This window comes from Vipera berus (genome assembly GCF_964194415.1).
Source record: "Vipera berus genome assembly, chromosome: 3".
Lineage (NCBI taxonomy): Eukaryota > Metazoa > Chordata > Lepidosauria > Squamata > Viperidae > Vipera > Vipera berus.
Window position 1 is genome coordinate 189783380 of NC_138204.1, and position 27328 is coordinate 189810707.

The following is a 27328-nucleotide window of genomic DNA, read 5'->3' on the forward strand; positions in this document are numbered from 1 at the left end:
CATGCAATATTACTTTGTGGTTCAGTTGTTATGCATACCAATCATGAAATAATTATAAAAGCAACTGACATGGACCGTCTGAAATTGCTGAGCTGTTATAAAATTTTTCAAGATGATTTGTTCTGAGTATTGAATCCCTGTTACTGAAATACTCATATTGATTTTATTTTGGGTTGTGGCAGGAGAGTACCTGATTCTGAAAAGCAGAAACTTTCATCTCTGATCATTAAAGTATAGGAAGCAGTCTTACCTTATTGATTCCTCTAGCTCAGTTTACGGTAATAGTAATCAGTGTAAAGAGATACTTTGCCAAGTCACCTTGGAATTGCCAGGAATCTTTCACAGGCAAAGCACATGCTTTTCCAATAAATTAGAATATTTCCTTTTCAAAGCAGATAATCCTTTCCTTATGTAACATGTTTATAGAATAGCTGTAGAAAACTCATTGTGTTAATATCTGTTTTAGATAGCTATTAAAAACCTTTGGTACGGAAAACTATCCTGCTTAAAATGAAGTAGTGCCTCCATGTGGGTATTTTAATTATCCCATTATTTTGAAAACAGGAAAGGTGGATTATAATATTGCTATAGAATACATATCGCCACCCATGATATATTTCAAGAATATATTTCCCTTGTAAATATATCCATATAATTCATGAATATACTATGATCCTGCAGGCCAACATATATGGTAATATTGAGAGTATATAAAACTTCAGTTAAATTATTTTAATCTATCATTTAAAACAAAGGTGTCAAACTCGCTATGTCACTTGACGTGTTGCCACGTATTGCGACTTTTTTTTCATTGCCGACAATGGAGTGGGTGCGGTTTCGGCATGACACATCCGGCTCGCAGGCCAGCAGTTTGATACCCCTGATTTAAAATATTCTTATAATTAAATTTGTTCATAGTCTGACTTTCAGGATGAACACTTTTTTGTTCACTCATATTGTACCTAGTATGTGCTAATACCCGAGAAGTAGACAGAATTTTATTTGTGACCTACTGAGAGTTTATATAAATACCCCTTAATTTTTGAAAGGTTTTGGTCTGAATTTCTTGGAAAAAAAGGAAAAATGCTATTATTGTGATAAACATTACTGGCATCTGAAAAGTGAAACAGTATAACTGAAAACATAAATACTGTGGTGGTAATGTTATTTTGAACCTTATTTACATTTCCCTCCATTTGAACTGAATTTGACGAGTGTAAACTGCTTCTTGCCACTTTGAATGAAAGTTCAAGTGGTCTTCAGAACTGATCCATATTTAGAAACAGGCATATATATTTTTGCTATGAGTATACATACAGTATAATTAGATATTTCATTTGTTAAGTGTTATATATCCTTTCCATATGAACACTGTATTGTCCATTTGGAATGGCCCCCTTCAAGCTATTTTCTCAGCTTACAATATGCTGTTGTTAGTGTTTGTGTGAATGTGTAGTGCTGCAGTGAAGTATTTTGTAAAGGCCCAAAGTTAATTAACTTTAGCACTACAAAGTAGAAATTACAGAAAGCAAGGGATGATTAGATTTTTATTCCATCTTTATATTTGATCAAATCAAGGTGGCAAAGAACCTAATACCTCTGAACTTCCTATTTTCCTACAACAACCACCTTGTGAGGTGGGTCAGACAGGAGCCAGCTTTTGTGCCTAAAAGGCCTAGAATTAACAGCACTTTAAACACTGCACCAAATTGGGATGCTGAAATGACGTTATTTCTACAGCAATGTCTCCTTCAAGAACAGTTCTTCTAAGATATAACCAGCAAAACTTTATTTGGCTTTCTAAATTAGCCAAGGTCACACTTGAATTTATTTGCACCTGGATGCTAATGTAAATCAACTGTTTTTTTTCCCCATAGCTATGGTTTAGAAAATAATCTGATAAGTTTTAACATTATTTATAATAATTTATCTCTTCGGATTCTGATAAGACCTGTCAATGTTATCAAGCGATGGCAACTAAATTCATAAATCCCACGTTTCTGTTCACTAGGTGTGTATTTTCTTCCCCCTACACCAGGGGTAGGCAACCTTGGCTCTTTTATGACTCGTGGACTTCAACTCCCAGAATTCCTGAGCCAGCATAGCATAGCTCAGGAATTCTGGGAGTTGAAGTCCACGAGTCATAAAAGAGCCAAGGTTGCCTACCCCTGCCCTACACACACACACACACACACACACACACACACACAAAGTTTGTAGTGCGCTTTTTTAATGACGTTACTCGTCATAAATGAACACAGATGAATGCTTATGACTGATGAATGCCGAGCTGTAATAATCGCCACAATCCTGTCCCCGCCCACAGAACGAGCCGAGGCTTCGGCGTTTCCACAACAGGAGAAAAAGACTTCAGTGCTGCCGTTTCCACAGCGACGCGATCGGGCTGGAGGACAGTCTGCAGATGGCGGAAGCGCAACTGCTTCGCGTGCTGCGGGGCGGCTCCGGAACTCGCTCGCTCTCTCTGGCACGTCGGGGGTTGCAGCACCCGCCGCGGGGGTTGGCCAGGTTAAGCAACTTGGAGGGCCTGAGCCTGCGAGACAACCAACTCTTCAGTCTCTCTCGCGAAATGGAGGCTCTGAGCCGGGTGAGCCGGCCCCAAAACCCTGGCTTGGAGGCGTATTTGTGGAGCATGGTTGTCACTCGCTTACCCTGATTGTAAGCTTTGTTACCCAGAATGCTGGTCTAAGAAGTCTCTGACTGATCCAGCTAGGGCCAGGCTCTTCTTGCACAGTTACAGATTGATCGCCTGCAGCGATCACCATTCTTCCATACTAGAGAATCTCTGATATTGCATGGAAAGAAGAAGCGGGAGGGGACATTCGTGCCGTTCTTAGAATGTTTTTTTTTTTAAAAAATCTGTATTATTATTACATTGAAGTTGTTTTTAAACTGCTATTATAACAAATGTTTAATAATTGCAATCAAGCTGCAGTCAAGCTGCTGCTGAATTTTGGATGAATACTTTTTTTCAATCCAGAACAGCTTTGTAAGCCACACTGTTGAAAATCTATATTGAAAACGAATTAGTATAGTTTGTAATTTTTCCCCCAACAAGATGATTAGTTTCCTTGTGTTGTGGTTTCTTAAAAGTGGGAGGATGTGACTGTGGCTAAGGCAGGAAGAGTTACCCTCTGACATGGAATGGAGAAGCATCTTAAAATAAGTGTGTTTTTTTTCTTTTGGAAAAAAAATAGGTACTGGTTTTAGGTCTTTTGAACAACATTTTAGGAACAGTTGAGAACTACAGAGTTTTGCTGCATGGCAATTTTTCTTTGTGATAAAATATATGTTACTTTGTGAGATAAATATACTACAGTTGTAATAATCTAAACCCATGACAGAATCAACATCCAATCTTGTTAAAGTTTTGGTTTAAACATATTCTCTAAAGGCTGTTTACTGGGATTGCAAAAATCCAAATATCATCCAGAACTGAACAAGCTTCTTGAGTGAGGAAGTGAAATGTTTTCAAAGAAAAAAAAAGCCTGATTGTCTTTAGGAAAAGCACCTTTGGAACAACCATAACCTGGATAATTGAGAATCTCCATAGATATTCAGCAAAGTTGTATTACTGCAGCTTAAGACAGATTGCATTGATTGCAACTCATTGCAAACCATGATAGCAAAGGAGTGATATTAATACAATTCATAGTTTATAGATCACTTGACTTAGGGCAACATGTCAATCCTGCAGTTTTACTTGATACAAAATTTCATTGTACCAAACGTACTTAACTATACTTAGCCTTAGGCATGAAAACCAGCTGGGTAACTTTTGGCTAGTCACTCTCTTTCAGCGTAACCCACCTCACAGGGTTCTTCTTGTGAGTAAAATAGGACAAGGAATATGTTTGCCAGAGTTATTTGTAAAAATAATAAAGATGGGATTCAAATAAATTCTGTATTCATCCTTACTTTGAGCTCCTGAATCACAGAGAGGGCCTCCTCAGGGTGCCTCCGATCAAAGAATGTCGATTGGTGGCCCCCAGGGGCAGAGCGTTCTCTGTGGGTGCGCCAGACCTAAAGAACCGCTTGCCGGTTGAGCTCCGGACGGCCCCCGACCTTCGCTCCTTCCGGCGCGATCTAAAAACGTATCTATTTGAGCAGTCTGACCTGGTCTGATGGGTTAGGGTTGGGTTTTTAATACATCTTAATTATTGTTTTAACCTTGGGCATTTATTTAATCGCTTTTAACTTTTGTATCCTGTTTTTTGTATTTATTGCCCTGTACACCGCCCTGAGTCCTTCGGGAGAAGGGCGGTATAAAAATATAATAAATAAATAAATAAATAAATAAATAAATAAATAAATAAATAAATAAGGACTATTTCCGAGGAATTTGCATGCCATTCCATTCTATACATTTTTTTCCTGATAATTCCTTGCCATTTGTGTATCCTGCTATAATGTAGGATTTTGCTTGTAGGCCATTTCTTAATTTCAAGCTAAATAACAATAATGTCCAATTTTATTTTTAAGAGATAGAATTTCTGTTGCATGCTTTTATCACGGGATAGTTTCAGTTCTTAACATGATAGTTCAAAATTAGATAATAATGTACATGAGTTTCATTTTTCAACTTTAGAGGAGAACTGATCAACACTGCTTAATCAAATATCTGATTGTAGTTGAAGGTACTAAATTTGGGAAATAATAATTTTGAGGAAGTTCCAGAACAATTGAAATATCTCATATCTCTGCAAAAGCTTTATTTGTTTGGAAACAAGATCACCAAAATATCACCTTTAATATTTGGTAAGGGCATATCATATTGTGTTCAAAGTCAGATACTCTACTATATAGTAGATATATAACTACATAGGTGCTATACTATATACTTGGCAACAAATCTATGCAATATAATGAAATTACTCCCCGCATCCTACTGTAGTGAAATTACTTTTAATTTGCATGTTCATTCAAGTGTGTCATAATAACTTCCATTGTATAAGTTAGCATATGAATAAAATGAATAGTTTTAAAAGATATTTTATTGTCAATGATGCACATGTTTTAACTGATGTAATCTCGGGAGGAAAAATGTCAGAGAAAAGATGAATGCCTTTCCTAAATACCTACTTTGGGGGATTTTAAAGAATGTTTTATGAGAGAAGAAAGAAAAAGAAAAGTCATCACCTCAAAAAACTACTCCAAATTCATTCTTCCCCTATTCAACTCTATGCTCCTTGAAAAGGATCCTGTTTCTTTTTTTAAAAAAATGTTTATTATGTTCTCATTAACAGTTGTTACTTGTAAGCTGCTTTATCTGTTTTCTATCACTGGGGACATTATCTTCTAAGTATTTTTTGTTGCCAGTAGTTCATCTTCAACTGAAACTGGTCCTAACAAAGCTAATGCAGATGTAGAAATTGAGGTTCCATATGACCCTTGAAAACCTCAAGTACAGCCCTAAGAATTCTGCAAATGCTCTTGCAAAATAGAATTTTTTTTAGTAGAAATGAAGATTTTTTTTAAAAAAGCATAGCGGGATGGTATTTACCTCAAATTATTTAATTAAAAGTACCACTTGGTTATTTAAAAATAGTACCATGACATATAAATAAAATGGAACATTAAGAGAATAGGCATAATATAAGACTTCATATCTCTAAAAAAATTATTTGAAGGCTATGTTTGTTTACAGATGATTTGAAGAATTTAGAACTTCTCAATCTGAACAAGAACCAACTAAGTTACCTTCCTCCAGAGATTTGCAGGTAAATTTGATAAATATCAGGATAAGGTTTTGCCTGAATTGGCTGCACTGTATAAATTGGTTTTAATAACCCATCGCTATTTTTGTGAACAGCATCATCATCATTTGAATGATGAAAGTAAATTCCTTTTAATGTTTTAAAGATTGGACTATGTGTGGTTGAGGGGGATGTATGCTTATCTTAAAAGATAAGCTACTTAACAAAGAATATAAATACTTTTCCTAAGTCAATAGAAAGGACACAAACTCCTAGATTAGCATTAAAGGAGAATCATTGTTATGAGAGGCAGTGCAATATAGTGGCTAAAGTGTTGGATTTAGAATAGGAAGATCCAGGTTTGAGTTTACCCACCTTTTCAGATGGTAGCTGAAAAAAACGCCTCATTTCATTTATCTACAATAGACCAATGTTTCTTAACCTTGCAACTTTAAGACTCCATGCTGACTGGGGAATTTTAGGAGTTAAAGTCAACACATCTCAAAGTTGCCAAGATTGAGAAACACTGATCCAGATCATTTTTCTATTGCTTAAATACTGTATACCAACGCACTGCTTTCAGAACTGCATTGGTTGCCAGTTTTCTTATGAGCAGGGCTTTTTTTGTCATAGAACGCCCAGAACGCAGTTCCGGTACCTTTTTTGGATGGAACCTTGTAGGGCAGGCAAAGCGGGTTGTATGACGTGTGAGTTCTGGCACCTTTTTCTTTTACAAAAAAAGCACTGCTTATGAGCCATCATCTCAGGTGTTGGTTGTCATTTGTAAGACTATGTGGATCCGGACCTGGATATTGTAAAATCACCTCTTCCAATTTGTCCATTTTATCAGATCAAAGTGGATCAATTCCTTCTGCATCTTAATTATTTCAGAATGCTATTTGATGGGAACTAAAACTTAAGTGGTTTTTATCACTGCCCCCGTGCTTTGGCTTTATTACTGCCTCTGTGCTTTAGAAGAGCGATTAATACTTGGGTTTTCCATTTGGTCCAGAAGGAAAGCATGTAGCATATGTTGGAATGCATTAATGTCCACGATTTTGTATATCTTTCATGAAGCTGTTGGAATTATTATTTTTGGGTGGGTTTATTTTCATTCAAGGGATTCAGCGATGATTATCAGCCTCATGAATGAATAACATTCAAATATATCAGCAAATAATATGTTGTAGCACAACTTCAGACAACCGACAGCTACTAAATTATTTTTTAATCAACTTTCAGACTTCTAAAAATAAAATTTGCTAGACAACTCGTGACCCACTGGTCCATAGTTTTAGAAATATTTCCTTATCAGAATCCTCAATACCTTTTAACAATGGGAATAATTCAACAATTTAAAGTATTTGAAAAGTTCTTAAACATTCAGGGAGATATTCAGAGATGTATCTGCCTTGAAAGTAGCCCATGTTGAACTGTATAGCATTGTCAGACATCAGGAATTGAGGAATAACAAAATAACAGAGTTGGAAGGGACCTTGGAGGTCTTCTAGTCCAACCCTCTGCTCAGGCAGGAAACCCTATATCATTTCAGACAAATGGTTATCCAATCTCTTCTTAAAAACGTCCAGTTTTGGAGCACCACAACTTCTGGAAGCAAGTTGTTCCACTGATTAATTGTTCTAATGGCCAGAAAGTTTCTCCTTAGTTCTAGGTTGCTTTTCTCTTCGTTTACTTTCCATCTATTGCTTCTTGTCCTGCTTTCAGATTGGAGAATAAGTTGACTCCCTTTTCTTTGTGGCAATATATTTGTGGAAATATTTTTTGACATTTTGTATTGTCATAAAATGCTATATGATCATTTTATATACTGTGTAATGTATTGGCCTTTCGTATATGTTGTGTTTGCTCATGTTGCACTGCTTGCTAATTGCTTGCATCCAATTGCTAAGTGCTAGTTCATGGTATGTTGTAACAATTGCTAGCCAGCCCAGACTGGTTGTCTCCAGCCGGCTAAGTAGGTCTTTGGGCAGGAAATCTATGCTTCAAACCTATTGGTTGCTGCCTATTGGCCAACCGTATAAATAGCTGCACAGCAGCTCCCTTGTAGCTTCAGTTATGTTTGACCTTCAATAAAGCCTTTTGCTGTTTTGAACCTTCCATCTTGCTCAATGCCTGCAAAGAACCAGCTATAAAACATACAGTTTTATATAATTTGCCAAATTTCAATTCCATGGGAGCCATGTAATGCACATTGAAAACACATTCTGTAAGTTAGCCTACATGATGTACTTTGGCTGAAAAAAATTGCCCTATGATGCACTGTTTTCATTCAGTTAAATGTTACAGGCACAAGAGTTTTAGTAAGATGCTAGACAACCTATGACATTTGCGTATCATTTCAGAAATACTTCCTTACCAGATTCCCTAGTACTTTCAACAATGGCAGAATTTCTGAATTTCTGAATGGTAGAATTTCTGCCTTCACTGGAAAAATAGGGAAACATTCAAATATGTATCTGCCTTGAAAATAGCCCATGTTGATCTGCATAGAATAGTCAAGCAAAGATATAGGAAATGTTTTATTGAATGTTTTAATTTATATCATTAAATATTTTATAAAATTTGCCAAATGTTAATTCCACAGGAGTTGTGAATCTCAGATTTTGGATCCATTCTGTAAGTGAGCCCATTTGAGATATCTTGGTTCAAAAATTGTGGCTCTGTAATGCAACATTTTATCTAGTTAAAGATTACAGGAACAAAACAACATAGATATAAGGGATCCTTGGTGCTCTGTTGCAGACATTTCATTACCCAACCTAGGTAACATCACTAGCACTGATGATGTTATCTAGTTTGGGAAATGAAACATCTGCAAGAAAACAAGGAAGTTTAGTGAGCACCAAGGGCCCCTCATGTCAACCCTGAGCAACAAATATTCTCCTTTATTAGGCTAGAAAGGCTAATTTGAGAATGTGCTATATTTTATTAAAATTTATTTATATGCAAACAATAGAGGCTATCATCTATAAACAGTTGTTAAATATTTAAAAGCAAGTATCCTCAAATATTGTCTTCCAATAGGCTTGAAAATCTTGAATGTGTGAGTTTAGAGAATAACAAACTGGAAAAGATTCCCAAGGAATTTTGTTGCCTTCAGAATTTGCGTGAACTACACTTATCCCACAATCTTATCACCACATTACCTGAAGACATCAAACATCTGAAAAAACTCAAGGTCTTCATTTTGTCAAGAAATAAAATAGAAACCCTCCCTGATGTGAGTAGCTATGGTTTTTTGAGGAAAAAATGTATTATATTGTGACCATTAAAAAAGCCATGCCTTTAGGAATTGGATAGGGAAATGAAACAGGCTTTCAGACGCTCAATAGAAAGAGCCAATGATGATGGAGCTTGGAGACTCTTGTTCAGGAAAATTTGGATGGTTGAAGTTTTTCACTTTGCTGCAGAGTGATCTTTTGTGTATTATAGTTAACTCATCTTAAAAACTGCAATGATGTTCTGTTATTTGGTAAATATGCAGTAGGTATACCCCAAACAATAGTCAAAGGTTTCGTTTATGTAAAGTACAGGTAGTCCTTGGCTTATGTCCACAATTAGGACCGGAACTTTCATTGTTAAGCCAAGTGGTTGTTAACCTGAGTGGTGCCCAACTTTGCAGCTTTTTTTGTCATGTTCATTAAGCAAATCATTGCAGTTTAGTGAATGATGTGGTGGTGTAGCAAATCCAGCTTCTCCCATTGACTTTGTTTTGTTGGAACCTGATTGGGAAGGTGTTGAACAGTTGTAAATACATTCCAATTCCTAAGCACCTGTAAATGTATTGGTTGTAAGTCACTTGTATTGTATTGGTTGTAAGTCACTTTTTTCAGTGCCATTCTAATGGTCGCTAATTTGAATGGTTGTAAGTTGAGGACTACCTGTAGTAAATGTGCTTCAATGGTGTAACACAGGGATCTGCAACCTTGACAACTTTAAGACTTGTGGACTTCAGTTCCCAGAATTCCACAAGTCTTACAGTTGTTAAGATTGCAGACCCTTGGTGTAACATAATAAACATCACAGCGCGAAGGATTGTTTTGTCTGTACTAGTTGACTCTCAAACTTTTGCCTGAATCAATTTTAAGCGTAACAGTTTCTCCCTGCGTTTTATTTTTGTTTTTTGTTTTGCTTTTCATGGAAAAATGGTTGAAAGAGTTAAATGCCTTTGGAATATTGCAGAGAAGTTAAAGAAAAATAATAAAGTCTAATAAATTAGTTGGATTGTCCAAATGTCGTGTTTAATTTCCATATGTATATTAAATATCTTAAAAATGCTAAAAATAGAAAGAAGTAAAACTTAAGCAGTCACTCCTAATCCATAATCCAAATGTATATTTGATATTTAAAAATGTTTGCATCTGGTGAAGGTGCTACAGATTATATAAAATGTGTCTAGAATAGCACAAACAGCTTCAGTTTCTGTACAAACTACTTTCTCATATACCTGGAACACCTCTTGAAAATTGTGATCAGCTTGTTATGGAGAAAAATGAAACTTTTCATAGCAAAATTGTCCTTTAGCATGGAATGAGTTACAGCATTTTAGCCATGGGGTCCTATGCAACAATGTTGTTTTTCTAAGGTGAGCTTATGCTACCTGTTTTAGTTAAAATCTTTCTTTAAAAAAAAAGAAATCCTTTTATGACATCCATTTTACTTTTGAGGTTATAAAGGTGAATTCTAAATAGCCAACCATAATTGGCTGAATTAAACGTAGATGTATAGATATAAATATTATTTATATACCATGATTTTGAAACAAGGGGGTTTAGATTCACACAAGATACTTAGCTGAAAACAGCTACATGTAGTTTAGCATAGTATATGAATCCACTGCCAGTCTAATGTACTTCTAGTGTTATTTTGAGATCACAACATAAAACATTGTTTTATGTTTCAGTTGACAACGCAGGAAAAAAAAATGTCAAGAATAATATAGTCTAATCCTAGGAGCAAATAAATATGACACATTATCTTCAGTTTATTTTATTTAATATATAAAAAGAATTATTAACACTTCTTTCTGTCTCTATATATTCAGCTTTTTTTCATGACTGCTGTCATTCTACCCTTCCTTATTTAAGGAAGAATGCTACATTTTGGATTCAAATAGTTTCTTGGCATACCTTTTTTATAAAAAGACAAAGGACTGGAACAAAATAATGATACTGCATAGCAAAAATTTTTTAAATATAATTTAGGTCACATTTAAACATAATTAAAATGAATAAATTATTCTCCATGTATTTAATAATTATTTCTTCTTTCACATTAAAATTGAAATTTGATGGTTATTTCTGCGTATGCTCTGGAAATACATTCCAGGAATTCAGTAACTTTATGCACGTTCACTTGGAAACACACTGCGGAACTTCGAAGTAGGTCTACTTAGGTTTGTGCTGAAGGGTACTTAATTTAATATTATTAATTCACATTTATCATTTTTAACTAGGGAATCTGCAAGCTGAAGAGACTTAAGATTCTTGATGTTGCAGGAAATAATATTCATATTTTTCCCAAAGCAGTAAGTATGACCGTTATCCGATCTCTTCAGTGGAAATTGCCCTAACCAATCTTCTATTGTAGTCTAATGGTTGGCCCAGAAAGTACTCAAAAATAATGCATTTCCAAGAGTGCCATATGAATATATCAAGGATCCTTACTTTTGATATTATATTTCTTTTTGTAATTGTGTTTATGCTGTTATTGCATTTTAGTTCTAACCACTTTGTTTTTGTACATGAATTTCTCCATTTTGTTGTTTTGGAAATACTCTGTTGCTTAGTAAAGTTTAGTAACGTTTACTCAAAATCACAGATGAAGAATTGCAGGTAAAATCAGCCATATCAAAGGCTTTCTAAAACAAATTGTGTACAGTCAGCCACAAAAGCCATTGGAATGGATCTCTAAACAGAGTCCCACCATTTTAGTGCAGATATAGAAAATGTTCTTTTGTGTAGTTTTAGACTGAAATACATGAGGCCTTTTCAATCTGGGCAGAAAAAACATTCCCTCCCCCCCCCTTGTATTTGTAGCTTTGTTCTTCTATGAAATAATTGAAGGTGTTGAAGCCACAGGAACCTTTGGGGAAAGTGATCATGCATTATTGGAATTCAACATTCTGGAAGCACAAGCAATAGAACACAGTCAAACTAGAGTCTTGGACTTTAATTTCAATAAACTTAGAGCTTGGGAAGGATTCCATGGATGAGAATCCTAAAGGGGAAAACAACTCAAGAAGATTGGGAAATTTTGAAAAGTGAGATAATAAAAGCTCAGTCTAGCACAATACCAACAAAGAAAAATAACAGCTCTCAGAAGAAACCAGCATGGCTGCATAAAGAGCTTTCTGTTAAATTGAAAGATAAAAAGGACAAGTATAAAAAGTGGAAAGAGGGGCACATAGCTAAGGCAGAATATCAGCAAATAGCCCGTGCCTGCAAAGATGAAGTGGGGAAAGCTAAGGCTCATAATGAACTAAGGCTTGCGACCAAAGTCAAAAATAACAAAAAAAGCTTCTTCCAACATGTAAAAAACAAGAAAAAGTGAAGGAAATAATTGGTCCATTAGTGGGAGAAAGTGGCAAGAAGGTGACGAGCAACAGGGAGAAAGCAGAACTATTTAACTCGTGTTTTGCATCTGTCTTTACACAAAGGAAAAAAACAGTCCAACCTATCAAAAACAGTGCCATAAAAAACAGAATAGAAACACAAGATAAGATAGGCAAGAAAATGGTAAGTGAGCACCTGTCCAGCCTAGAGTCAAGTTCAAATCACCAGGACCAGATGGCTTACACCCTAAGGTTCTCAAGGAACTGGCAGACGTGGTCTCAGAGCCACTGAACTATATTTTTCAAAGATCCTGGAGCACTGGGGAACTACCAGAGGACTGGAAAAAAGCTGATGTAGTTCCCATCTTTGTGGTGGTCTCTCATGAAAAAAAGACAGAGTCTCTCCTGCCTCGGGATGAGAGCCCAGAGCAATGTCCAAAGCTCTCTTTTATTCACAAGGAAACAAACTCATTGGATTGAGCTTGTGTATAACAAAGAATCCCACTTCCCATTGGCTCTGAACCTGCAAGATACTCCCCCTGGCTTGGTTATGTCAGCTGTATTTTAATAGCCAACAATTAGCTGATTCACCTTGTGCTGAACAGGTGGTTTATCATGGCTTGTTTCAGGAGACTGAAAAACAATTGTTTCAGCTGCGCTTCTGCAGTCTGCAATAATTTCCCTACATCTCCTCCTTTTTTGTTTAACTGCCATACAGATCTTAAAGTTACTTCAACAGTTTGTAGGCGTATAACACCTCTTTCTAGGGTGATCATAAACCATAAGTTTGGTAAGCATTGTATACAACAGCACAAACCAATCAGCAAACATATAACTCCAATTATGATGGGGACAATTTGTCGCACCCATCCAAAATCAGGTAGCCAAGACCATAACCAATCCCATGGACTTGTCACTGCAGAGCCAGTATAAACTAAAGAATTTTTCTTTAACCATCTTTTCCATAACATCAATTGTATGAGCAATATTAACATGAAAATCAGAAATATAAACACAACAGTGACTATGAATTAAAGCACACACCCCTCTTTTTGTGGCTAACATAATATCTAAAGCCATGTGATTCCACAATACAACATCTCTAATGTCTGAAACTTTTTGTTCTAACAATTTAAAGTCTTGATAGTTTGGTTAAACATAGCTACAATCCAATGATTCAAACAAATGCAAATCTCTATAATTCATGGCAACTTCTGATGGTGATATAAGTCTTCTTGCCATTTGCATTCCAATCCTTCAGCTTATTGGACTTTGATCAAAGTTCACGTTTCTTCTGTTTCTTAAATGACCAAATGGCAACTCATTCATTATGTAGATTGAAGGTGCAACACATATACATTATTTCTCCAGGCTCCTTGCTCCGGTTCTTTTTTCTTTTTTTCCAATTGAACTGAATAAACATTGACTTCATTACACAATATACCCAAACAAATCCCAAATATTATACATATAAAATTAACAAACATTTCAATTTTAATTTCCTTCTCCACATCATTTCCAAGAGTTTTCTCCTTATGCGATACAGATTGTTCATTCTGAGGTGGAATTTCCTTTGGCATTTTGATTGTTATCCTTTGATTCTTTCGGAAATCCGGAATAGGATCGAATAACCCTTGATACCATGGGTTCATGATATGGTCTTACACACCTGGCTGGAATCCAGACTGGACCTGTTGGAGCAAGCACAGCAGCATATCCTCGCCCCCATGTTAACAAAAGCACAGGACCATGCCAAATGGGATCAGGTGGAGTTCTATACCAAACTTTAGCCTTTTGCACCTCTAACTGTTGACCAAAATGTCGGTCCACAGCTGTGGAGTCCAAAACTGAATCTAATTTTGAAATATTTAAATGATTTAAAGTAAATAAAGTTAAAGATAACCATTCCTGCAACACTGGTAAATTAGTCACATTTCCTCCTTTTTTGTTTTTATGTTTGTCAAGACCTCCTTTAATGTCCTATTTGCTCTTTCTACTATTGCTTGACCCTGAGAATTGTAAGGAATACCAAATTTATGCAAAATATCCCATTTATCACAAAATTCTGCAAAAGCCACACTGCAATATGCAGGTCCATTGTCCGTTTTAATTTGTACAGGTTTTCCCATTATTGAAAAACTTCTAATACAATGATTGATCACATGTTTTACTTTTTCTCCTCTTTGAGGAGAAACAAAAATATACCCAGAACACGTATCAATAGAAACATGTAAATATTTCCAAGGAGCAAAAGGAGGATATTGAGTAACATCCATTTGCCAAATTTCATTTGCTTTCAATCCTCTGGGATTGACACCCATAGAAGGACCAAAAACATTCTGACCACAGGATGTACACTGCTTGATGATGGCTGTGGCTTCTGACATAGAGATTCCAAATTGCTTACACAAGCCTTTCGCATTTTGATGGAAATAAGAGTGACTCTCCCATGGTGTAATTGTGGCCACCAAAGCAACTCCTGCTGTAGCCGCATCTGCCACTGCATTGCCTTCTGAGACCCATCCAGGAAATGGTTGATGACTTCTAATATGAGACACATGTAAATAATATCTTCGGCTAGCTAATAACTGCTGCAGTGTAAGAAAAAGAGAAAATAAATTGTCCTCCACACTGGGAGAAACATTAGCAACATATAAACTATCAGTAATTAAATTAAATGCTTGATCTTTAAATAATTGCAAAGACAAAATTACTGCGGCTAACTCTGCCCTTTGCGCAGACTTCTGAGGAGGGGTTATCTTCTTTTTAAAGACAAAGGAATATTATCTTGACATCTGTCAACCCAAATTTGACTCAAAGAATTAGAAACTGTTTGAAACACCTGTAGTTGAGCTTTATCTAGAACTATCTGATCTGTTGGTTGTCTACCCAGTTTCAAGGCACTAAACAACGGTAGCCTTAGGAAATGCATTTCTAAATCCTTCCAAAGCTTGATTTACATATAAATGACCCATGGTAGGACTATTAAGCATTCCTTGGGGTAGTACTTTCCATTGATATCTACTGGTGGGTTTCTCTGCATTCAACACTGGTACTGTAAATGCAAATAACTTCCTATCTACTTTACACAAAGGAATAGTATAGAAGCAGTCTTTAAGATCAATTATTCTAATTTGATAATTGCTCTGCTACTAAGTGATGAAGAGCTTCCAATTTTTCCCTTGGAAGAGGCCATTGTTCAACCCATACTGTTTGTGTTTTGTCCCATTCTAGTGGTAAAGCTGTTTTTGTGATGTTCATTTTAATCTTGTAATTTTATAACTGCATCAAACTGTTCTAACAAATCTCTTCCCCACAAATTAACATGAATTGGCAAAGTCACTGGTCTTAATTTGGCTGTTCTGTTTCCTCTTTCCGTTGTCACTTGCAACCAATGCTGACTTTGGCGAGCAGCTTGAGGGCCACCCACACCCCACACAGACGGTGCAGAAATGGCTGGCCACTCCGGGGGCCAGTCAGATGAAGCTATGACTGACACATCAGCTCCAGAATCTAAAATTCCAGAAAAAGGCCTCCCATTAATAAAACAAATTTGCCTAGGTTTCTCCTTTTGTAAATTTTTTATAATAGCTAAGATTTGAGGATCCACAGTATCTGTAGAGCCAAACCCTCCAGTTCCTCGAATCCGCTCAGAATCTCCCCCAGGTGTTACATAAGGAAATAGTATTAATTGAGCCACGGAGTCCCCTTTACTTGCTAATTGAGGAACTTTCACCATTATTTGAATCATAATTTGTCCTAAATAGTCCGAATCAATTACTCCAGGAATTATGTGAAACCCTTTTTTTGCTGCTGAGGAACGAGGAAGGACTAAACCTACTGTTCCTTTAGGCAATGGTCCCCAAAGTTGAGTTGGCATACAAGTCACAACGTCAGGAAAATCCAAATTAATATCTTGCTGATTAATCAAATCTATAACTGCACTACCCTTGCTGGCTGTGGGAACGTTCTGAACAGACAATTTTTCACAAATAGTGTTGCCCTTATAACTTTGTTCATTTTGGCAACAAGCAGCTTTACTTCCTGGGCTAGCTGCTAGCCCGCATCTCAGTTTCCCGAAGTCTTAACATTTCTACATTGGTTTGCCCAATGAAATCCCTTCTTGCATCTAGGACAAGGTTGTTTCGGGCGAACTCCAGATTTATTATTTTCCTGTCTGCTTCCAACACTATTCCCTCCTCCTGGAGCTCGACATTGTGCCTTAAAATGACCAGGTTTCCCACAGTTGAAACAATTACCCGTTTGTTGACCAAATTTTCCTTTTTGCAAAGCGTTAGCTAAAGCACTCATATTCCACACCCCTTGTTAAGGCCACACTTGGAATACTGCAACCAGTTTTGGTCACCACGATGTAAAAAAGATGTTGAGACTCTAGAAAGGGTACAGAGAAGAGCAACAAAGATGATTAGGGGACTGGAGGCTAAAACATATAAGGAACGGTTGCTGGAATTGGGTTGTTGTTAGCTGCGAAGTCGTGTCCGACCCATCGCGACCCTATGGACAACATTCCTCCAGGCCTTCCTGTCTTCTACCATCTTCTGGAGTCCATTTAAGCTCACGCCTACTGCTTCAGTGACTCCATCCAGCCACCTCATTCTCTGTCGTCCCCTTCTTCTATTGCCCTCGATCTTTCCCAGCATTAGGCTCTTCTCCAGTGAGTCCTTCCTTCTCATCAGGTGGCCAAAGTATTTGAGTTTTAGCTTCAGGATCTGGCCTTCTAAAGAGCAGTCAGGATTGATCTCCTCTAGGACTGACCGGTTTGATCGCCTTGCAGTCCAAGGGACTCGCAGGAGTCTTCTCCAGCACCATAGTTCAAAGGCCTCAATTCTTTGGCGCTCAGCCTTTCTTATGGTCCAACTTTCACTGCCATACATTGCAACTGGGAAGACCATAGCCTTGACTATACGCACTTTTGTTGACAGGGTGATGTCTCTGCTTTTTAGTGTGCTGTCTAGATTTGCCATGGCTTTCCTCCCCAGGAGCAAGCGTCTTTTAATTTCTTGGCTACAGTCCCCATCTGCAGTGATCTTGGAGCCCAGGAAAACAAAATCTGTCACTACCTCCATTTCTTCCCCATCTATTTGCCAGGAATTGAGAGGGCCAGTTGCCATGATCTTGGTTTTCTTAATGTTAAGTTTCAACCCAACTTTTGCACTCTCCTTCTTCACCCGCAACAAGAGGCTCTTTAGTTCTTCTTCACTTTCTGCCATTAGAGTGGTATCATCTGCGTATCTTAGGTTGTTGATATTTCTTCCGGCAATCTTAATTCCAACTTTTGATTCATCTAGCCCTGCCTTTCTCATGATGTGCTCTGCATATAAGTTAAATAGGCAGGGCGACAGTATACAGCCTTGCCGGACTCCTTTCCCAATTTTGAACCAATCAGTGGTTCCGTGTCCAGTTCTCACTGTTGCTTCTTGACCCGCATATAGGTTTCTCAAGAGACAAATAAGATGGTCTGGTACTCCCATCTCTTTAAGAACTTGCCACAGTTTGTTATGATCCACACAATCAAAGGCTTTAGCATAGTCAATGAAGCAGAAGTAGATGTTTTTCTGGAACTCCCTAGCTTTCTCCATGATCCAGCGTATGTTGGCAATTTGATCTCTAGTTCCTCTGCCTCTTCGAAATCCTGCCTGTACTTCTGGTAGTTCTCGATCCACATACTGCTGAAGTCTAGCTTGTAGGATTTTAAGCATGACTTTACTAGCATGAGAAATGAGTGCAATGGTGCGGTAGTTTGAACATTCTTTGGCACTGCCTTTCTTTGGAATTGGAATGTAAACTGATCTTTTCCAATCCTGTGGCCACTGTTGAGTTTTCCAAATTTGCTGGCAAATTGAGTGTAGCACTTTTACTGCACTGTCTTTTAAGATTTTGAATAGCTCAGCTGTAATACTGTCACCTCCACTAGCTTTGTTGTTGCTCAGCTTTTCTAAGGCCCACTTCACCTCACATTCTAGGATGTCTGGCTCGAGGTCAGTGACCACATCATTGTGATTATCTGGGACGTTAAGCTCATTCTTGTATAGTTCTTCTGTGTAATTTTGCCACCTCTTCTTAATCTCTTCTGCCTCTGTTAGGTCCCTGCCATTTTGGTCCTTTATCATGCCCATTTTTGCATTAAACGTTCCCTTCATCTCTCCAATTTTCTTGAAAAGATCTCTGGTCCTCCCTATTCTATTGTTTTCTTCTATTTCTTTGCACTGTTCATTTAAGAAGGCATTCTTATCTCTTCTAGCTATTCTCTGGAATTCTGCATTCAATTGGGCATATCTATGTTTTTCTCCCTTGCCTTTCGCTTCCCTCCTTTCCTCAGCTATTTGCAAAGCTTCCTCAGACAGCCATTTTGCTTTCTTGCATTTCTTTTTCTTTGGGATAGTTTTGGTTGCTACCTGTTGTACAATGTCGCGAACCTCTGTCCATAGTTCTTCAGGCACTCTGTCTATCAGATCTAATTCCTTAAATCTATTTGTCACCTCTACTGTATATTCAACAGGGATATGATTTAATTCATACCTGACTGGCCTAGTGCTTTTCCCTACTTTCTTCAGTTTAAGCCTAAACTTTGCAAGGAGCAGCTCATGGTCTGAGCCACAGTCAGCTCCTGGTCTTGTTTTTACCGACTGTATAGAGCTTCTCCATCTTTGGCTGCAGAGCATATAGTCAATCTGATTTCTGTGTTGACCGTCTGGTGATGTCCATGTGTAGAGCCGTCTCTTGGGTTGTTGGAAAAGAGTGTTTGCTATGACCATCGTATTCTCTTGACAAAATTCTATCAGCCTGTGCCCTGCTTCATTTTGTACTCCAAGGCCAAACTTGCCTGTTATTCCAGTTATCTTTTGGCTTCCTACTTTAGCATTCCAATCCCCCATGATGATAAGGACATCATTTTTTGGTGTTACTTCTATAAGGTGCTGTAGGGCTTCATAGAACCGGTCAATTTCATCCTCTTCAGCACTGGTGGTTGGGGCATAGACTTGGACTACTGTGATATTGAATGGTTTGCCTTGGATTCGAACTGAGATCATTCTGTCATTTTGAGGATTGTATCCCAGTATTGATTTTCCTACTCTTCTATTGACTATGAAGGCTACTCCATTTCTTCTGAGGGATTCTTGCCCGCAGTAGTATACCTGATGGTCATCTGAATTAAATTCACCCATTCCTGTCCATTTTAGTTCGCTGATACCTAAGATGTCGATGTTCAGTCTTGTCATCTCTTGTTTGACCACGTCCAGCTTTCCTTGATTCATGGATCTTACATTCCAGGTTCCTATGGAGAAAAAATCTTTACAGCATCGGACTTTCCTTTCACCACCAGACATATCCACAGCTGAGCGTCCTTTCGGCTTTGGCCCAGTCGCTTCATTCTTTCTGGCGCTACTAGTACTAGCCCTCTGCTCTTCCCCAGTAGCATATTGGACGCCTTCCGACCTGAGGGGCTCATCTTCCAGCGTCATATCGTTTTGCCTTTTGGTACTGTCCATAGGGTTTTCATGGCAAAGATACTGGAGTGGGTTGCCATTTCCTTCTCCAGTGGATCACGTTTTGTCAGAACTCTCAGCTATGACCTGTCCGTCTTGGGTGGCCCTGCACGGCATAGCTCATAGCTTCATTGAATTACGCAAGCCCCTTCGCCACGACAAGGCAGTAATCCATGAAGGGGTGGAATTGGGTATGTGTAGTTTAATGAAGAGAAGGACGAGGTGTGACATGATAGCAGTGTTCCAATATCTCAGGGGCTTGACTCAGAGGGAGTCAAGCTATTCTCCAAAGCGCTTGAAGGCAGGACAAGAAGCAACGGATGGAATCTAGTCAAGGAGAGAAGCAACCTAGAACTAACGAGAAACTTGCTGACAGTTAGAACAATTAACCAGTGGAACAACCTTCCTCCAGAAGTGGTGAATGCTCCAACACTGGAAATTTTTAAGAAGAGACTGGACAGCTTTGTCTGAAATGGTATAGGGTTTCCTGCCTGGGCAGGGGGTTGGACTAGATGACCTCCAAGGTCACTTCCAACTACTACTACTACTACTACTATATTATTATTATTATTATTATTATTATTATTATTATTATTATTATTATTATTATTATTATTATTATTATTATTATTATTATTATTATTATCATCAAATATGATTACTTGTCTGTCTGTCTGTCTGTCTGTCTGTCTGTCTGTCTGTCTGTCTCTCTCTCTCTCTCTCTCTCTCTCTCTCTCTCTCTCCCTATGTAATTTTGTGGGCATTTGACTCCCAAAAAGACACTGGACAGCTTATACGGTAATCAGAAAGAATACAAATAACTATTCCCAAAATTGTCAGGTGGCTCCACAAATGCAAAACCAAACTGTAGGCCTAAGATGTATGGCAGATAAATGATGTTAATGGAAAAAATACTAACTATATTGTTTTATATTTAAAAAGTTATTTTGTTATTTAAATAGATGGGATATCTTCAGCTTGAGGAACTTTACTGTGAAGATAATCCATTGCTTCAGAAAAACCCAGTTAGTGCCATACAAGAAGAGGATATTCTCACTCTTAAGGTTATTAATACAGAAGTACTCCTTCAATAAACTATTGCTTTAGTATGATGCTTTCTCTAGATTTCAAACTAATTTATATTTTTGCTATTCAAACAATTTCAAATAACTATTTTGTAACCTGGGATATATGTTGAAAGTTATTTAAATTATATAAACACTGTATATTAGTTTGAAGTGAAATGGATTGAAATGATTTAGTATAATACTAAGAACCTTAACTGTATGAATTTGGGATGATTAAAATATCAATTAAAACAGTAGTTGGGTTCAACTGTAGTTCTAAATTTAAACATGGGCCAGTGAAAAATTGGTTTCGTGTAACACCAAACCATATAAGTAATGATTTATGAAACACACTAGATGGGTTCACATACATCGCTAAACTAAATAAGCCATCTTATCATTTAGTAAAATATGTGAATCAGCCAATAACTCAGAAGGAAGGAGCATTTTTGATGTACGCTATGCATGAAATGTAAATGCTATCCTCTTATGTGTAACGAGGAAGAAAACATTTAAGGAACATAAGTAATAGAGCACCTTTTATCATGTTCAGCTGATAAATTGGGTGGTTTTTTTGGGGGGGGGTATCTTTGAGTCAGTTTTGACTCCTGGAAACTGCTTGAATGGGTTCCTCCTATTAAAACAAGTGTGCATTTCTTGAAAAAAGCCTGGGAATTGTTGAAAATGCAGCAACATGAGTGCTGAATGGTGTCTCTCAAAGGTCCCACATAATCCACGTATTGAAACAGCTTTATTGGTTATGGGTTATCTTCCATCCTCAATTCAACGTATTTCCACTGGTGTGTAAAGCATTACTGTTTTTCATTTTTGTCTTCCTTCTTAATTAGGTTCTAATGATGGTTTTTATTGTATTTTTCTGAGTTGCAGCGTGCAGTTAAAAAGACAGAGGTGTATAATTTTTCTAAATTAAAACTTCAGGTTACATATTTAAATTTCTATTACAATTCTTGTCAATAATATTTATTATTTTGTCTTTTAAATCCACAGGAAATAACAGCAAGATTTATTTTTACTCAGCTGGAAAATGAAAACCCTCTTTTATGCAGAGCAGTAAAACAAAACCCACAAGTACAGAATTTGCTTTCCCAGAGGCAAGAATGTGCACAGTGTGGCCACAGCTTTCTGAGTATGTGGCTAGAATGTGTGCGCTTCATAGATATAAAACAGGTAAGTTACTTTGATACTGTAGAATTTTAAAGATGTATTCGCTACAATTCCAGACTAACTAGATTTTATTGCTGCATGCTTTTCTTATGCAGTTCTACTTTGTTTTTCTTCTGCATTCATCAAGGTAATAATTATTGGCTTCCAAACATAAGCAGAATCCTGACAAATTAAGGGAAGACTCCATATGGTCAAGAATTAATTTTCTATCAATGGCCAAGGGTATCTTATTTATACTCCTATAAGTTTTGCTTATAGGATTCAGGGAACCTAAAAATAGAAAAACTGTGTTTGGAAAATAAAGGAAAAACTGGGCTTAATATTAATGTGTGCTTCAAAATCTGATTGACCAGAATCCAAAACTGGGAAATAATGTTACTTTTATTTTATTTATTAATGTGAGGATTTGCCTTAATTTTATCATTAATTCCATTTCTAAACTCATGGTTATTCTGATTAACTTTGCAGTTGTAAAAACTTCCTTAGTTTCTTTTAAATAGATAACTTATAGGAAATAAACTATACATATGCTTGCCGGAGGGCTTTCATCTCCACTGAAAATCTGTAATATAATCAAAAATTGCTTTTGAAAGAAAACATTGTTTAAAGTTTTGGACCTGAAGAAATCTATCTTGGAAAATTAATGTAATTATATATAGTAATAGCACAAGTTTCATTCATATATTCAGTTGAAAGTAGTTTAACAAGCCTAAATTTATATTTTAATTGATTATATGACCAATTTCATGGCTGGGCCATGTCTGAAACACTGGGAATGGGTAGAAAAGAAAATTCTGGGAGAAAATCAGGGAACACCAAAACTTTCTTTGACTGGGACACTGTACTGTATACACAATTATAACAAGAAATATGTTTTACAGTAAAAATATGTTTTATAAAAATAAACAAAGAGTGCTTATATTTTTGAAGATATCCCAATGTAATTTAAATAATGGGTATTACAAAATGGAGGTTTGAATGCAGAATTCAGTGACCCAAAATGAAAATACATCAGTGCTGTTTGCGAAAGTTTGTACAAGAACAAGCAGAACATTACTGTTTAATTTCAGAGATTACATTCTTGCATAAGAAATAATGAATCGGAGCAGTACCACCCATATAATGTATACATTTTAGTAGGGGTTTAAAGTTTTATACAACAACTTCTATAAACAAGCTCTTGGACTAAGTTGAAAACAGACGTTATGTAAACAAAATATTTTTTGTTTTGTAAATGATCTATTTTCTCTCAGTTATAGATACTAAGTATCCATCTGCCCAATGCACATTTCTTATGAAAAGCAGCCCAATTACTCTGGCTAAGTTCCCAAGAACACATGGGATTCTTTAAAAACCTTCCATGCCATTTTGCAAGCTATATTTGAGGATCTTTTCCACATGGTAGAGTTGCTTGTGAAACACAATACACAACCCCCCTTCAGGCAAGCACTTAATTTCTTTTGACCCAACCAATAATTATTTAATATCTCAATTCTCATCCTGCATAATTGGCATTCTGTATGAATAAAGTGGAAAGCACACAATAGCATTCTGAAATTTTAATTTGTAAAAATATAACACATTTTCATTTTGACACCATAAATATAAAATCCTGAATTTTGAATCTTACTGGTTTCAAGTTAATAGGGGTGGAAAACAGTGATATTATTTTTCATATAAATGACTTGTAGAATAGAATGATAACTAAAAGTTTGGACATAGATGTGAGAAAACAGGTTTAATCTCCATTAGGTTACCAAGCTTATTGACTTTTACCTTTGGACAAGTCAACTGCATTGGTCATCTATGGTTGCCAAAAGGACAAAATACTTCTTTGGGTTATTGTGGGGAAGCTGAGGAAAAATATAGTCAATCCAAATAGATACTGGTTTTAGTATGTATGTAATTGTGCTGACCATGGAAAGCTATTATTATAATAACATGCAGCCTTTCTGCATATTATTATAAGAATAAATATATTTTTATTTGATTGGATTGTATATCTACTCTTAATGTAGAAAAAGAAGTGTACTCTTCCATTTATATAAATTCAAGATTGAGCTAAATATTGTTCTTGTACATCATTCCAGCCTTCTCACCTCCCTACCCCAAACTAGTCCTCCATTTTATCCTATTGATTACCTGAATGAAACCAGTTATGGGCTATAAGCTTCCTGCCCTACCATTTAGAACATTCTCAAAAATGTCCATGCTACCTTCATGGTATTTATTGACAATCCTCATTCATTTAAATGGAGGCTAAAAAGAGAACAATATTTATTTACTCCTTTCCCCAAGCAACAAAGCTTATACAGGTTTAAGTCCAACGGAACTGAATTTTTAGCAGCTCATGATCTACTGACTCCAGGAAGTCAGTGGGGTATAGATAGAGGGTTAAGGATTGTGACTCTGTGTATATCACTCTGCTTCTCTTTGTCTATCAGATTCCTAATCTGAGATCACATGAGTTTTAATCGATGCTAGATAACCCATGATGTCTTGGGTTATCATTTCAGAGATATTTCCTTATCAGATTCCTCAATGCCTTCAACAATGGCAGCAACAATAATTGGTGTCCAAGTAATATCCCAGACAGCAGCCCTTTTCAAATAACAGTTTATTCAAACATAAACCAAATAGTGGGTTTTGAAAATCAGCTTCAAACTTTGTTCTTTGAATTTCAGACTCAAGAGCTGTTCTCTTAATCCCTGCTTTTTTCAAACTGTGTTGATTCAGAATGACAAAAATATGTTTTGGTGTTGTATCTTTTGATTCTCGTGTCTATGTAAGCTTCATAAAAACCACCCAGTACTTCTCCATGCCTAGTTGTCTGCGTTGGTCAAGGAATGTAGCTATTGGCAAACATATCAGGACCATGTAGTCCTGTTTTATAGTCAGTGGTGGGATTCAAATATGTGAACAGTTCTCTGTGGATGCCGCTTCTGGAAGTCCATTCTGGGCCTGGGCAACAAAAAATTAGCTACCGGTTCTACCAAACTAGTGTGAACTGGCTGAATCCCACCACTGTGTATAGTCCAAGACAAGACACTACATATGTTGTGTTCTTTTCAAATGGGGGTTTAGTCTCTAATTGGGACAAAAGATAGTGAAATCTGAAACATGAGTGGATGAATGAATGGAACTAACATGGACAGTACCATACTCATACACATGTGCTATAGTACTTCATAACAGAATCTGACATCCCTTTGGAGGAACTCTATAAAAAGGAAGAAAATTCTGGAGGCTTACCCGGAACAAATCTGACCTTATTTCTTGACACCACTTCAACAGAATATGAAATCTTGATTTCTAGGTCCAGGTTCTGCTCGTCTAATTGCTATAGTAAATTTGTTTTCTCTGATTCTTGTGGACCCATTTTCCTCACCTAATTATTATAATTGGGCTAGAATGTTCTTTACATATTCAGAATCCCTGGCAACTTCAGAAAACTCCTTAACTGCAGATATGATTTATATCATTTATCAGAAAAAAAGGAGCCTTGGTGGAGCAGTGGGCTAATGCCTCCTTAAGTAACACCAGCTGCCTGCAATTAGTGCAGGTTCGCATCCCACCAGGCTCAAGGTTGACTCAGCCTTCCATCCTTCCGAGGTAGGTAAAATGAGGACCCAGATTGTTGGGGGCAATTAAGCTGACTTTGTAATAATGCCGCTTGGGGGGGGGCGAAAGCCCTAATAAGCAGGCATATACATAGAATGAAGGCTATTGCTAAGCACATTGGTTTGTGCTTAAATTGTAAGCTGCCCTGAGTCTTTGGAGAAGGGCGGGATATAAATGGGATTAAAAATAAAAAAATGTGAAGGTTGGAAGTGTTTATGAGAGGGATTAAAAAGAGACTTTTTCATAGTAAAGTATAATGTACAAAAAAAAGAAATGTAAAATTCTGTAACCTAGATTCACAATTTTTTTCTGTTTCTTTTTAGAAGCGAATGAAGACAAGCAAAAACTTGCAGCTTTTACCTGTTAGGTCACTACTATGTTCATACAAATGTTTTTACCACCGTGATCATGAACTCTTTGGAATCTCTGTATTGTAAAGCAAACAGTGAAACGGTGCCTCAACCAGCTTGCAGCTATCAGTTTCTCAAGTTCTTTAAAACCTGAAGCCAGCATTAATTGCTACATCAGTATTTAATTAAAAATTAATAGTTTTTATGGCAGTGTAATTTCAGAGAAGTGATGGTTGGTAATATCTTTTGGCAAACTAGACTCCACATCTGACAGTAGATTTACTTGGGCAAGCAGCATTATTTTACTTTCAGGTAAAGTTTTATAATGAAAACTATTTGGATTATATTATTTCTTTGGGATTTTGTCCACCAAAACTAATGTGAAATTCTGTATTTTTCTAGGATTAGAATTTAATGATGCAATAGACTCCTTTAACATATGTGGGGAGATTGACTTTTACTTTAAAATCCTGTTTTCTAGATGTTTATAACTTGGGTATAAAATTTGGCATGCAGAACTTTCAACATTGGAGAAACCGGGTTGGACGATTTGAAAGAAAGATGGCATGTATAAGGGATTTCTTCATTCTTAGGCGCATTGATTACAGAAAAATCTATGTGTATCATGCCAAATTTTGAAAAAAAAAAAAGTTCTGTAAGGAAGCAGGAAATTAAAGATATGTGCCTGTTTACTTGCTTTTCCAATTATTATATGGAAGGGTCTTTTTTAATTCTTACGGATGTTTCTATACGATAAGTCTTCTAAAGTTTTAATTAGCATGCTCATCTCATGTCACTAATTATAGTCTAGCAAAATACCAAATTTATCTTAAATATGAACATTTACAGTTTACACATAGAGATCAAGCAGAAAGGATAAGTGGAACCATGTGATTGCCTTAAGTGACATTTTCCATTCAGCACAATAACGTTATTGAAAAGCTATGCAGCATTTCACTGTTTTTTTAAAACAGAAAATTGAATTCAGCATTTATATTAGGAAAGAGATGACCATACAAAATTATAGATACCTGTAGAATGCACTGAATGATTTTTCCACTTCCCCAAATTTAACAAAGAAATAGGCTGATTAAGCTGTCCCTGCCTACTGTAGCTACAGTTTTCTGTACAGGTAATCTTCGACTTAGAACCACAACGGAGCCTGGAATTTCAATTTTAAATTGTTGTAGTCATAAGATTATGACTGAGATTCAAGGTACTAGTAATGGTGTTTAAGGCCCTACATGGCATGGGTCCGGAGTACCTTAGGGAACACCTGCTGCCGGCATCAACTTCCCTTCGCCCTGTG

General features: G+C 36.7%; 1 protein-coding gene across 2 annotated transcripts; it reads left to right on the forward strand.

The window, feature by feature from the left end:
• Positions 1–2422: 2422 nt before the first annotated feature.
• LRRC69 (leucine rich repeat containing 69) lies at positions 2423–27328 on the forward strand (the record flags this gene model as incomplete). 2 transcript variants are annotated; one of them, XM_081322582.1, is made up of 8 exons in its annotated part: positions 2423–2605; positions 4650–4776; positions 5666–5738; positions 8760–8955; positions 11191–11262; positions 20759–20860; positions 21872–22051; positions 25993–27328. In XM_081322582.1, the coding sequence occupies 8 exons, from the start codon at positions 2423–2425 to the stop codon at positions 26104–26106; spliced, it is 1047 nt and encodes a 348-aa protein (XP_081178708.1). In that variant the 3' UTR covers positions 26107–27328. The 2 variants fall into 2 exon arrangements, with proteins under 2 accessions (XP_081178708.1, XP_081178709.1); XM_081322583.1 differs by having other exon boundaries at positions 25996–27328.